General features: G+C 36.1%; 1 protein-coding gene across 2 annotated transcripts in view; it reads left to right on the forward strand.

The window, feature by feature from the left end:
- WWP1 (WW domain containing E3 ubiquitin protein ligase 1) overlaps nucleotides 1–12191 on the forward strand; it is a 43428-nt gene that overhangs the window by 18453 nt on the left and 12784 nt on the right. For both annotated transcript variants that reach the window (XM_009276038.2, XM_009276039.2), the window contains exons 7-15: nucleotides 1891–2239; nucleotides 4374–4469; nucleotides 5077–5251; nucleotides 8263–8317; nucleotides 8411–8495; nucleotides 8594–8722; nucleotides 9598–9670; nucleotides 9761–9832; nucleotides 10877–10965. In XM_009276038.2, the coding sequence (XP_009274313.1) occupies nucleotides 1891–2239; nucleotides 4374–4469; nucleotides 5077–5251; nucleotides 8263–8317; nucleotides 8411–8495; nucleotides 8594–8722; nucleotides 9598–9670; nucleotides 9761–9832; nucleotides 10877–10965 (1123 nt within the window). The remainder of the gene's footprint in view (nucleotides 1–1890; nucleotides 2240–4373; nucleotides 4470–5076; nucleotides 5252–8262; nucleotides 8318–8410; nucleotides 8496–8593; nucleotides 8723–9597; nucleotides 9671–9760; nucleotides 9833–10876; nucleotides 10966–12191) is intronic.

The following is a 12191-nucleotide window of genomic DNA, read 5'->3' on the forward strand; positions in this document are numbered from 1 at the left end:
TTCTAATTGGTGAGGTAATCAGCTGATGTAATGTCTTATAGATCTCTCTTGGAGATCAGGTTACTAAAAGAGCTGATGATTTGTCAGTTATTTTGCTTCTAACTTTGTTACGTAATCCCATTCACTCGTGGACGAATTGAATTTTTTTTATGAAAGCTGAAATTTCAGTTGGCTTTTTTCCTATTTAAGTAAAATTGTTGCTTATTAAAGCAGAAGTTTGAAGAAACTTGATCAGATTGTCTGTAGTTATGATTTTTTTTTTTAAGGTCATGCTTTACATTTGCTTGAAATAATACAAAGTCTTGACATGTCTTAGTGTAGTTAACCTGTTTTGTGTGAGCTGGAAGTAGTGATGTATTACCCTGGAATAGTTGTGTTCAAAAAGCAATGCCTTTACAGATCTTACAAATCTGCTGCTGCCTGTAAAATCATGCTTATCATTATGCATATCAAGAAAATATTTATGGCCCAGTGATAATTCCTTAAAGAAACTGACTCGCTAATTTAAAGACATTGCTGATGACAGTTTTATTGTTTGTAATTCTTTGATCTGCTTTTCTGACCATCTGGGAAAGCAAGAAATTGCTGACATTATATATGTATTGCAAGTAATAAGTAGAATCTAGCTGTTTTTTTCTTTGTAAGAGTGTTATACAGAATTAAAGTAAATGAACTCTTTAAAATGATGGAACAGCATTTTATAGGCACTAGTCTAGGGTTAAATTTTGCAAATCTGTATCAGTAAGGTTATGAGTATAGAGCAATTGTATTGGCCTCAGTCCTTAGAATTGTGAACTGGTATTATGCTATTAGATAGAAAATTACTTGAGGTCTACATTGCATATTATATTTAGTCTTGTAGGAAAATAGTTCCAACTCTAGAAGAGGTGCAAACTGATGAGTTTAAATAGAATTGTCACTGTCTGGTGTTGATTAGTGGTGCAGAAAATGAAAGCTGTGAATGATGTTGCACTGCTTTTAATAGGGCCTTGACTTTTAATGGGGGTCCTGCTGACTGCTGTACCTGATTTCGCTTGTCTGAGACAAGATCTTGTGCTGAGATACTGTTCTGTTAAGCTCTGCAGATGATTGGTATTGATGTATTGTTGGCCATGTGGGCTTGGCTGTAATAAAACCTTCTTAGCCCCCTTTTCCTGCTAAATCCGTGCCTGCTTTAAACCTTTTATGAGATTATGCTTGCTTGAGTTAGATGACATTTGTATTGTTCTTTAAAAGACAGAAATTGATTTACATTGTGATTCTAAAATAATTTTCTTCAGTCATTGAACTACATAAGTTATGTTAGCCAAATACTAATTTTTATATTTCAATCCCACTTTTGGAGGGGAAACTTTTTCCAAGTCACACAGGTGGTTTTTGCTTAATTGTAGGGTTCTGTACCTCAACTCTGACAAAGGAAAAAATGTCATCTATAAGAACTGCCTCTTAGTTTTCCAAATTTCATAGAGTTATTTATATCTTAATATTTTTCTTTCATGTCATACTAATCAAGATTCTTTTTTGAAGTTGATATAAGTTCAAAGTTTCAAAGCAAATAAAGCAGTACTGTTTTCTGGGAAGCAGATGGGTACCTTTTGCTAATCTAAAGAGTAAGGTGTAACGTTGAGTTGACCAAGATATGCAGAAACTAAGAAATCACCTTAGCAGGAAAGTATAGAGAATGGCTTGCAGACTGTAAGTTTTAATTACAGCTTTAACTGAGGCAGGTGCATTGTGACTTTTTGTCATCGTAGACAAAAATGCTGCTTATGGCATATAGGTGCGACTTGAACATATTCCTTCCGTGTCGTTTACTCCAAAAGTTGGTCATTTGAAAAGTAAATCTCATCAGATTCTGATACACAAATGTTCTTATTTCCCATTTCTCAGTTAATGGCGAGTCATCCACCTCTGCACCAGAAGCTGGTAATTCTTCTGTCTCTGAGGCTCTGATAGGTTCAGTCGAAGCTCCCATGTCTTCAGATTGCACTAACACTACAGCAGAACCTCAGTCAACAACAGAAGCAACTAGTTGTTCTGAAAGCCACACTTCTGCATTACCTGTTGTGTCTGCTGGACTAGAACCTACAGCTGCAACAGACTGTGCTCAACCTAGTGCTAGAAACAGTATAGCAGCAGATGCAGCAAAACCAAGGGAATCCTCCTCCACCTCAAGTGCATCTGCCGAACCTGTAAGGCAACAGCCTGGTAATGCCGGTACAGAACCTTTGCCACCAGGGTATGTAGGCTTGATTTTAATGCTATAATTATGTTTCATCTGAATGTGCACGTAAAGAAACAGAAATTTAATTCTATACTGGGATTGCCAAATGCAGGTCAGTTGGCTGAGACGGGGTTATTTGATCTAAAATGGGGTTTGTACTGCTGCTATAACTGGCTAGTAGCTCTGGTCCCAGAAAGTAACAACTGTAACTGATTTGCTGAGATGGTATTGTGATCTAAATAGACAAACTCTTGGGCATTATGGACGTGAAGACTTTTCATTTGATATATTCAAACTTATTTGGGTCATAATTTGTTACTCCTTTGGTTCTTAAACTATGAATGTAGTAGGGACCAAAATACAGAGAAGTGAAAATTAATAAAATAATCTAGAAATACTTGTTAGGTGCTTGCTGTGTAACAATGAGATCAATAATGTTATAGATAAAAATACAGATATGAAGTGTATGTATGTGCTCAGAATAGCTAGAAACTTTTAATTCTACTAGACTATTAGAAACTACTTCTGTAGTCCTAAACCTTAAATGCAAAATTAAAGATGTGCTTAGACATCAGATGAAAATATAGTACATGCTCAAATATATATATTGATCTTAAATTTTTTTTATAGATGCTTTCATGTTTGTGTCAAAAGACGTCTTCAGTAACTAATTGGACATACTGACATTTCCGTAATATTCTAAATATTAATTATTTTAGGATTTTCTGAACACAGAAATTGTTTTTTAACCCAGAGTGTATATACCTTGTGTCATTGTAGTTGATCTTTCAGAGAGCCTGTCTTGTACCTGTTCTCTCTAAAGGAGGTTCAGTAAGTTATCAGTGACACTTCACTTGAGTTTCTGCAGTTGGATAAACATGAAAACAAGCATCTGAAAAGATAGAAATATTGTATATATATGTTGGATAAATGAAAACAAGCATCTGAAAAGATAGAAATATTGTATATATATATTGTTGGGGAAGAGTTACAAAGTTTTTAATTCTCAGATGCTTTGACAATGGAAGCTCTTTATAGGTGGGAGATCCTGTGGTCACCCATTGAGGACAGGGTCATGAGTTCCAGACATAGTGCACGCTATGGCCAAATGCATTTCTTAACATTCTTCCCTGATCACATTTCTGTGTTGGTTTTTTTTTTTTGTGATTCTCTGCGTCCCCCTCCCCCCCAATTCTAGTTGAGTCTCCATTATGTTTAGCCCTAGTAACTCTGTAACATGCTGCTGCTCCTCTTATTTTCTTGTAATCTTAGCATTTAACCTCTTGAACTGCAGAAAACATTTTGTAGGAGTTTTATAGGATACTCTGCAATAGTGAGGAAATGCACATCAAATCCTATGAGTAGCAGGCAAGGTGTTCTGCCTACGTTTTTAGGAGCTAATTAATTATGTATATAATAAAGACAAACATATATCTAATGCAAGCAAGGGCTTCACTTTTTGTCTAACATTTATCCTGGTTTCCTCTCCCATTTATAAATACTTTTATTGCATTATGGCAGATCTCAGCAGCATGAAACTTCAGTTGTTTATAATGTTTGGTACTCTCTCCATCTTCAATGTAAGTTTACTTTGCAACTAAAACTGAAGAAATAATCCCCAGGGATATCAGATAGAGAATTTACCAGGATAGGAAATAGAAACACAGGAAAACCATCTGAGAGCACACATTTCAGGTTCACTCTGAAAGATCCTGTTGTTTGTTGGATATAGGGAACAGTGCTTCAAAATGTAAACTCCCTCTTTTTTTGAGAGAGGCATGTACTTGGAAATGCAAAGAATGCATCTCTAAGCACTTTTTGAATGAGGTTATTTTAACATCGAAGCCTTGAGCAGATAATTAATTGGCTTTGTTTTCAGATATCTTAAATAGAAATTGAAAATGCTTGTGAATATTGATGTATGCTCATTTTATGTATCAAGTCCCTTAAAGAAGTATTTATGGTGATATGAGTTCAAGTAGGAAGTAACCGATACGTATTCTACTGTGAGTTTTCTTTGGTGTTTAAGAATAAGTTGTGGATCATAGTATTTTCATTCAATACCAAGGTACTTTTTTGGCTTAGTGGGAAATAAATCCTAAGGAAGCATTTTCACCTTGACTTACATGGAAGTCTTTTTGTGTTGAAGGTGGGAGCAAAGAAAGGATCCTCATGGTAGAACCTATTACGTTGATCACAACACACGAACTACAACATGGGAAAGACCACAGCCCTTACCTCCTGGGTAATGTAGACTTTTTTTATTTAAATGTGATAAAGGTACTATTTTTTTGTTTGTTTGTTTGTTTGGTGCAGGAAAAAGACCGGCTTTTATAAGCAGCTAATCAAAACTGTATTATACATCATATATTAAGAAATTCTAGTTTTCAGTTAATTTAGAATTATATTAATTGCAGCTATTGTTATAGGAATGTTCGTACTGTATATGTCGCTTGTTCTGATCACTTGTTCAAATACAGCTACTAAATTATTTTGTTCTTCCTTTAAAACTTAAGCATTATTTAATAATAATGCACATTTGACCACCTTTATTTAGGTGGCACCACTAGGTGTAGCGCAGCGGTTCCAAACCTCAGATTTCCAGGCAAAGTGTTTTCTGTGAAACCTGCCAACATTGCTTATGGTCACAGGAATTTACAAAGTTAAAAATGGGGTGACAGAGAGCTGACCATGCTATTGCTTGAAGTCTATGTTTGCTCAGCATGGTTGTCCTTCTACAAATAAAGTTGGGGAGTACTTTTGTGTACTGTCTAGGAAATTAGCATAAAGAGAAAATCAGTTATGTAATATTACTGAAAAATTTAGCTGTTAACATTTGTGTTTCTTGAAAGCTGGGAAAGAAGAGTTGATGATCGTGGGAGAGTTTACTATGTGGACCACAACACCAGAACAACAACGTGGCAGCGACCAACAATGGAATCAGTCAGGAACTTTGAGCAATGGCAATCTCAACGGAATCAACTGCAGGGAGCTATGCAACAATTTAACCAACGATACCTCTATTCGGTAACTTTTACATAAAATTTAGAAATGAGTAGAGAGGTATAGGTATACTTTTTGTTCTTTAATTTTTTGTAAAGTGATTTTATAACTATTCAACCATATGTGTTATGAGATGTTTGGCATCAGTAATGCAGATTCTGATTCTGTTGAAAAATGCTAACAAAAATCGTCCTTAAAGGCAAAAGGTACTTCCTTCTGAGTCTGTTCCCTAACTTGAACCTTGTGTACTGCATGATACTTAAGACTTTTAATGACAGTAGTAAGAGGTAAAACTGAAGCAGTCCTTTAACTGAAAAGGAACGTAAAAGCTGAGTTATGGGCATTTTGAACATTAAATAGCCTTCAGAACTGTTTTAGTGATTAGGAGTCATTCATTAGTACAGGTGCAATTCTTTTACTTTGAGCTCATTTTGAAGCTTATGCACCTGGTTCAGTTCTGGAATTTCCTACATGGTTTTCCGTTTCTCTCAGATAGTTGCTCACTTACTTCTACCTGAACAAAATATCATGAGTAGCTTCAGAGAAGATATTTCTTGAGACAGATTCTGCTGTGACTGGATAAATAGGATAGTTGCTTTTTCAGAGTTAAGAATGATGGTGCCTGCATGTGACTGTCGCTCTAAACAGTCCATTTTAAGAATTGTGCTTGGTCTCTTAAAAAAAGTTCCAATCCCAGAGACTTTGCAAGTGATATGTAGCAAAGCTGGAGTGTTTTAAAGAAGAAACCATTGAAGTACAAGTCTGAAACCTGTGACTGGATAAATAGGATAGTTGCTTTTTCAGAGTTAAGAATGATGGTGCCTGCATGTGACTGTCGCTCTAAACAGTCCATTTTAAGAATTGTGCTTGGTCTCTTAAAAAAAGTTCCAATCCCAGAGACTTTGCAAGTGATATGTAGCAAAGCTGGAGTGTTTTAAAGAAGAAACCATTGAAGTACAAGTCTGAAACAGCTTCATTGGACTAGGACTCTATGCATCCGCAGACCTAACTTGGCTTTGAATTTGATGGACTTTATTCACGTACCCCTCTGAAGTAAAGGATGCTGCAGTATTCTTACATTTAACAGTTCGCAGCCTCTCATTATCTAATTAGACATTATATCTCATCACTAGCAATAGCAGAAACATGCATCACCACTAATTTTCTTAATTCCTGGAGCTGTGCGTCAAAGTCAATTTATCTTACGCAATTAGAGAAAGATAGAATAGTTGAGGTTGGAAGGGACCTCTGGAGATCATCTGGTCCAACCCCTCTGCTCAAGCAGGGCCACCTAAAGCCAGTTGCCCAGGATCATGTCCAGACGGCTTTTGAATATCTCCAAGGATGGAGACTCCACAACCTCCCTGGACAACCTGTGCCAGTGCTCTGTCACCCTCAGAGTGAAAAAGTGTTTCCTGATGTTAAGAGGGAACCTCCTGTGTTTCAGTGTGTGCCCGTTGCCTCTGGTCCTGACACTGGGCACCACTGCAAAGAGCCTGGCTCTGTCCTTTTTGCACCCTTCTTCAGGTATTTATACACATTAGTAATTTTTAATGCAAATCCAAGAATCACAGCTGAAACATATCAAGCCAAGAACTCTCAATGAGCAACTGTCTGTACTTGTGTACTACTATGATCAGTTGCTTAAACGTCTAAGAAAAATAGATAGGATATAGTTATTTTAGTTACTTTTATTTTTACCTGGGTTAATCTATTGTACTCCTTTTGGTACTGAACCTGGCTCATCCCATGCCACTGCTTAGTGTTTCAGTGTGTTCTGTTAAATATACATTAGCCAGCAGCCACACACAAATCCTTGGACCCATTAAGAAGATCGGAAATCTCTGAATCATGCCACCATTCAGTTCTTTGGCAGACAGCATTTTCTGTTGTGCGCTATTCTTTTTATACTCGCCACAGAAGTCTTTGCTTACAGGGTCATTGTGACTGTGTAGTTTCCAAAAGCAGAAAAGGCTAACTGCATTTGTTGCTGAGATAATGATAATTCTTTGTTCACATCTAGTGGCTGGTAGCCGGAACAAAGAGGCAGCTTGATTTTGAGTGTTAACTATTGCATTTTCTTCTGATCCTTGCTCTGTTTCTGTTTCACAGGAAAAATATCGTAGCTTTTTTTGCCTGAATTTGCTGTTGTAAACTCTTAAGTGGATTTGAAATTTTTGATTGCAAATGCTATATAAAGTGATATTAGTAGCAAGGTGATCCTTAAGATACTCTTTGGAAAATGTAGATTGGTTCCCATATATCAAAATTCCATTCTGCACAAAAAAAAAAAAAAAAGAATTTTAGTGTCCAAAAAATTTGAGGGGGTGAATGCTTTTAGTTATAAATCAGAGCATGGATCCTGCTGTCTGGGGGATTTCTGCCTTTAACATTTTATTTTTCCCATGCTTTGTATTCTTGGGAGATACTGGGGGACTTCTGCAAGGTTACAGTATATTACAAGCTTAGCATGTTTTTAAATAATAATTTAATCTGTTTTTTCTACTTATTTTTTTTCCTTTTAACCTGACTGTATGTTGCTATAATTTTAACCATCCGCATATTTTAATGAATGCAGCTGCATTTGCAAAGAATGGCATGGTCTGAAAATAGCCAAACATCCAGGGAAGACATCATGTATTGAGGAAGCAAAAACCCCTGTGTTGGCAGTAATCACTGTGCTTGGAAATGTTTATTATGGTAAAGCATGTTCTTAACCAAGAACATTGTGCTTATCTGCTTATACGTGCTTCTGTAAAACTTCCATGAACTGTATCTCTTTAAGACCACTGACTCAAGTTTGCTGTAGGAAGGGGAAGGGAGGGTACGTTGGGTTGGAAACAGTGGAGGCAAATGCACAGATCGTATCTTATTATCATATAATCTATGTTTCTTCACAAAAACAGACTAAAAATGGCATGATGTTTTTTTTCAGAATGGATAGTCTTCAGAACTAGTGGTAATCTTAAAACACATTAAGGAAAAAAATCTGAATAATATTTGGCCTAACTGAATGTCCTCTTGTTTTTAAATAGGCTTCGATGTTGTCAGCAGAAAATGATCCACTTGGGCCTTTACCACCAGGTTGGGGTAAGTTAATTTGCTGTTTATTTCAGGAAGTGACAGTTACAGAAATTTGGAATGCAATTGTTGTATAGTGTTTTTTTTCTTTTTTCCCCCTAGAAAGGAGAGTGGATTCAAATGATAGGGTGTATTTTGTAAATCATAACACAAAGACAACACAGTGGGAAGACCCTCGAACTCAAGGGTAGGTGTGTATATTGACTGTGCAGATAAAAAGGTGTTGCTTAATTGTTATATGTCATGATACGGGGGAAAAAGTACTGTCTGCAATTTCTTCTGCAGTTTACAAAATGAGGACCCCCTTCCAGAGGGCTGGGAAATCAGATATACCAGAGAAGGTGTCAGATACTTTGTTGACCATAATACAAGAACCACCACCTTCAATGATCCTCGTACTGGGAAATCTTCTGTGTAAGTATGTTGCTTAATTCTTATATGTCATGATATGGGGGAAAAAGTACTGTCTGCAATTTCTTCTGCAGTTTACAAAATGAGGACCCCCTTCCAGAGGGCTGGGAAATCAGATATACCAGAGAAGGTGTCAGATACTTTGTTGACCATAATACAAGAACCACCACCTTCAATGATCCTCGTACTGGGAAATCTTCTGTGTAAGTGAGAAATTAAATATATTTTTTAACATTTTAACTTGTTATAGTTTAATAAGTTTAATTAACTTTAATAAGTTTATTGCTTATAGTTATACAGCCTCCAGCAACATTAATGTGTAAACAAAGTAGTTCTACTTTTCAAAAATTTTACATGCAAATCTTTTTTTAAAATAGTTTAGTCAGAAGTATTGATCCAACCTACGGTGGCTGTCTTAATGTCTTCTGTGTATGGTAGGGTTTAATTCTGATGACACGTTGATGACCTTTCATTCAAAGAGCCGGTAGAGTATTGTACTAGAAGTTCCTTCATAGTTCCAAAAGCAGCTGAATTTATGAAGCCTAATTTAGCAGTCTTTCTCTCAGTGAAGACAATAAATTAGGTGTCTCTCCCTTTAGTTGGCTTGTAATTTTTACAAGATTGATAGGGATTTGAAATCCTCTAGATCTCTACCTTTCTCTCAAATTTGGTAAATTGACTAGCATCTTAAACAAAAAAGAAGGGGGAGATGCAGAAAGGAAGGCTGGCTGACCAAATAATCAACTGCATTTTGTTTCTGATCATATCTTATGGTAACAATTTTTGTGTATTTTTGAAATCTACATGCTGTTGTTTAGCATTGAAAGTACTGTTTGATGTCGGTATGGTTAATGTATCTCAAATATATTTCCTTACAGAAATAAAGGGCCACAGATTGCTTATGAGCGTAGCTTTAGGTGGAAACTTGCTCATTTCCGTTACTTGTGTCAGGTACTGATTAAGTAATGATTTACTTTTTGAAACTATTTGAATTTACATTTATATGTACTGCATTTTAACATTACTGCCTTATGATTACAGTCCAATGCACTGCCAAGTCATGTGAAAATCAATGTATCCAGACAGACTTTGTTTGAGGATTCCTTCCAGCAAGTAAGCCTGCAAAGATTGTTGTGTTTGTTTATCAAGACAAAGCATAAGAATAAAAATGGCCATAGCCAGTTCAGACTAATGGTCCTTCAGGCACAGTCATCTTCCTCTGGTATCAGCCAAGGAGGGATTCTTAGGGAAGACTGTAAGAACAGAAGTAATGTATATAATACTTTTACCAAATGATCTTTCAGCTCCCAACTGTTTACAATTGAAATGCATCTTGAGCTTGATGTGGTTTCTGGGTATTTTAATAATCCTCAAGGGACTTCTCTTCTATGAGCTTGTCTGTGCTCCTCTTGTGAACTTTTTGCATCTACAGCATCCTGTGGTAAAGAGTTCCATAGCTTAACCACTTTGCATACCATATTAACTTAACCACATCAGATTTGCTTTTCTGATTCTTGTGTGTGGTTATATACATTACAAAATGTTGTTTTCTCCAATTAAAACTGGTGTCCTGGTTTGTCCTTCAGATGTTAAATCTGTGTAATTGAAGCCTACAGTTCTTGAGCTCTTAGAGTCTGCAGCCAATCTATGTTCCTTCCTTCTTTCTCTGTAACAATGAAAATTCTTGCTGCTGTCACCACATCAAAACCTCTTGGGAGGGATTCTCTATAAGTAAAAGTATATTATTAATGAAAGTATATTACACTTATTTTGGATTAAATTACTTTTTAAAGTGATTTGCCTAAAACCAAAGTCTGTAATATATCAGATGAAATACCTTTTCACCTATTTTCCTTTAATGATAATGAATGCCTTAGGAAGAGTATAAAAACAGGGCAACCATATAGTGATACTTTCCAGATATGCTCTCCCACTTGCTAGCAGTCTGCTGCTCAAGGATTTTAAGTCTGAGTTGGTATTTTTGTGTGCAGTTCATTGATTGCATGTTCCATGAGATGGTCTAATTGCTTGTCAAATCTGTGTAAACATTTGACATCTATAGCATTTCTGTATCAATTAAATAAAATCTGAATAAGAAGGAGCGATTATATTGACAATGCATAATTTATAACATTACAATTTTTGTTTTTTTGATAGATTATGGCATTAAAACCCTATGATTTGAGGAGAAGATTGTATGTTATATTCAGAGGAGAAGAAGGATTGGATTATGGTGGCTTGGCAAGGTAAAAGAAAATTTGTTTAAAATAGTTTTTATTTTTTTAATAGCACTCTAACCTTGATTCCTAATGTCATTCTTCTGGCAAAGAAACTGCTTGCTTTTGCAGTCTGACCCTGGTTACCTTTTTAGCTACCCTTAATATATTAAGGAGGTGGAACTGGCAGCGCTGGCTATTGTCACGGGTTATAACCTTGCATTAGTAAAACTGTGGTCTCAGTTGTTCAGTTCTTTGACAAAGATTGATGTTTAAATGGGATTTTTTTTATGCCAGTTAATTGCTCTAGACTGAGTTATTTCAGAAACTTTCTATCACAAAGTTCCACTTTCCTGGAAGTGGGAACTGTGGAAAAGTAAAGTGTTTTGCTTATTTAGAAAAAAACAAGTGAACACCAGATTGGGGCTGACATGAACAGAAAGGACATAAACAAGAGGAGAGTAGTGCAGGCATGAAGTAACAGCAGACAAACAGACTATGTAAGCTACGCAGGAATGCGAAACAGCTACACTACAAGTTTTTCTAGAATCTGAAGTGGAACTCTGAGGGAAAAGCTGGTAACAGGAAAACCATAGACAAAGTGTGTTTCATCTGTTGACCATATAGAAGACAACCACTGACTACTGCTGCCAGTTACTTGACTGAAATGTTACTATTAGGATGAAAATTTAGTACTACTGCAGATCCAGAGAATTAGAAGTAGTCATAAGTGATAGAATTTTTCTTGTTTGTTTGGTTTTTTTAATGTAAAGGTGTTCTGTTTTGGTTTTGTTCTGGTTTTATGTAGCTTACTGTGTTAAGGTGAACTTCAGTGAAAATGTGTAGTATTTGTAAGTGAGGAAGCTTGCCTCTGAACATTGAGCTTCTTTGGATATGTGGGTGGTTATGCTTCTGAATTGCAGTATCTGTGATAGGCTTTTGGGGGGTGGCTGCAGGGAGGAATCCAATTTTTGCTTTGGTTGGTGTTCCTATCATCATGGCCCTAGGCATAGGTTGGGAACCAGGAGAGTTCAAGTAGTCTGTTCCAGAGAAATAAAGTATTCCAAAGAAGTGATGTTAGAATAATTTAACTGAAGAGTGTTAGTCAGAGAAAGTAGCAGAATAAATAAATAAATAACAAATTTATAAGTAGTATAATTTCATGGGTTTAGGAGTAAGTCTTGCCCAAGATTCTGTATGTGAAATTGAGAAGCAGCAAGGATCTCATTGTAACTTGAGCTGAGAATTCGAGTGAC

Source organism: Aptenodytes forsteri, unplaced genomic scaffold (genome assembly GCF_000699145.1).
Source record: "Aptenodytes forsteri isolate BGI_AS27 unplaced genomic scaffold, ASM69914v1 Scaffold433, whole genome shotgun sequence".
In the NCBI taxonomy this organism is placed as follows: Eukaryota; Metazoa; Chordata; class Aves; order Sphenisciformes; family Spheniscidae; genus Aptenodytes; species Aptenodytes forsteri.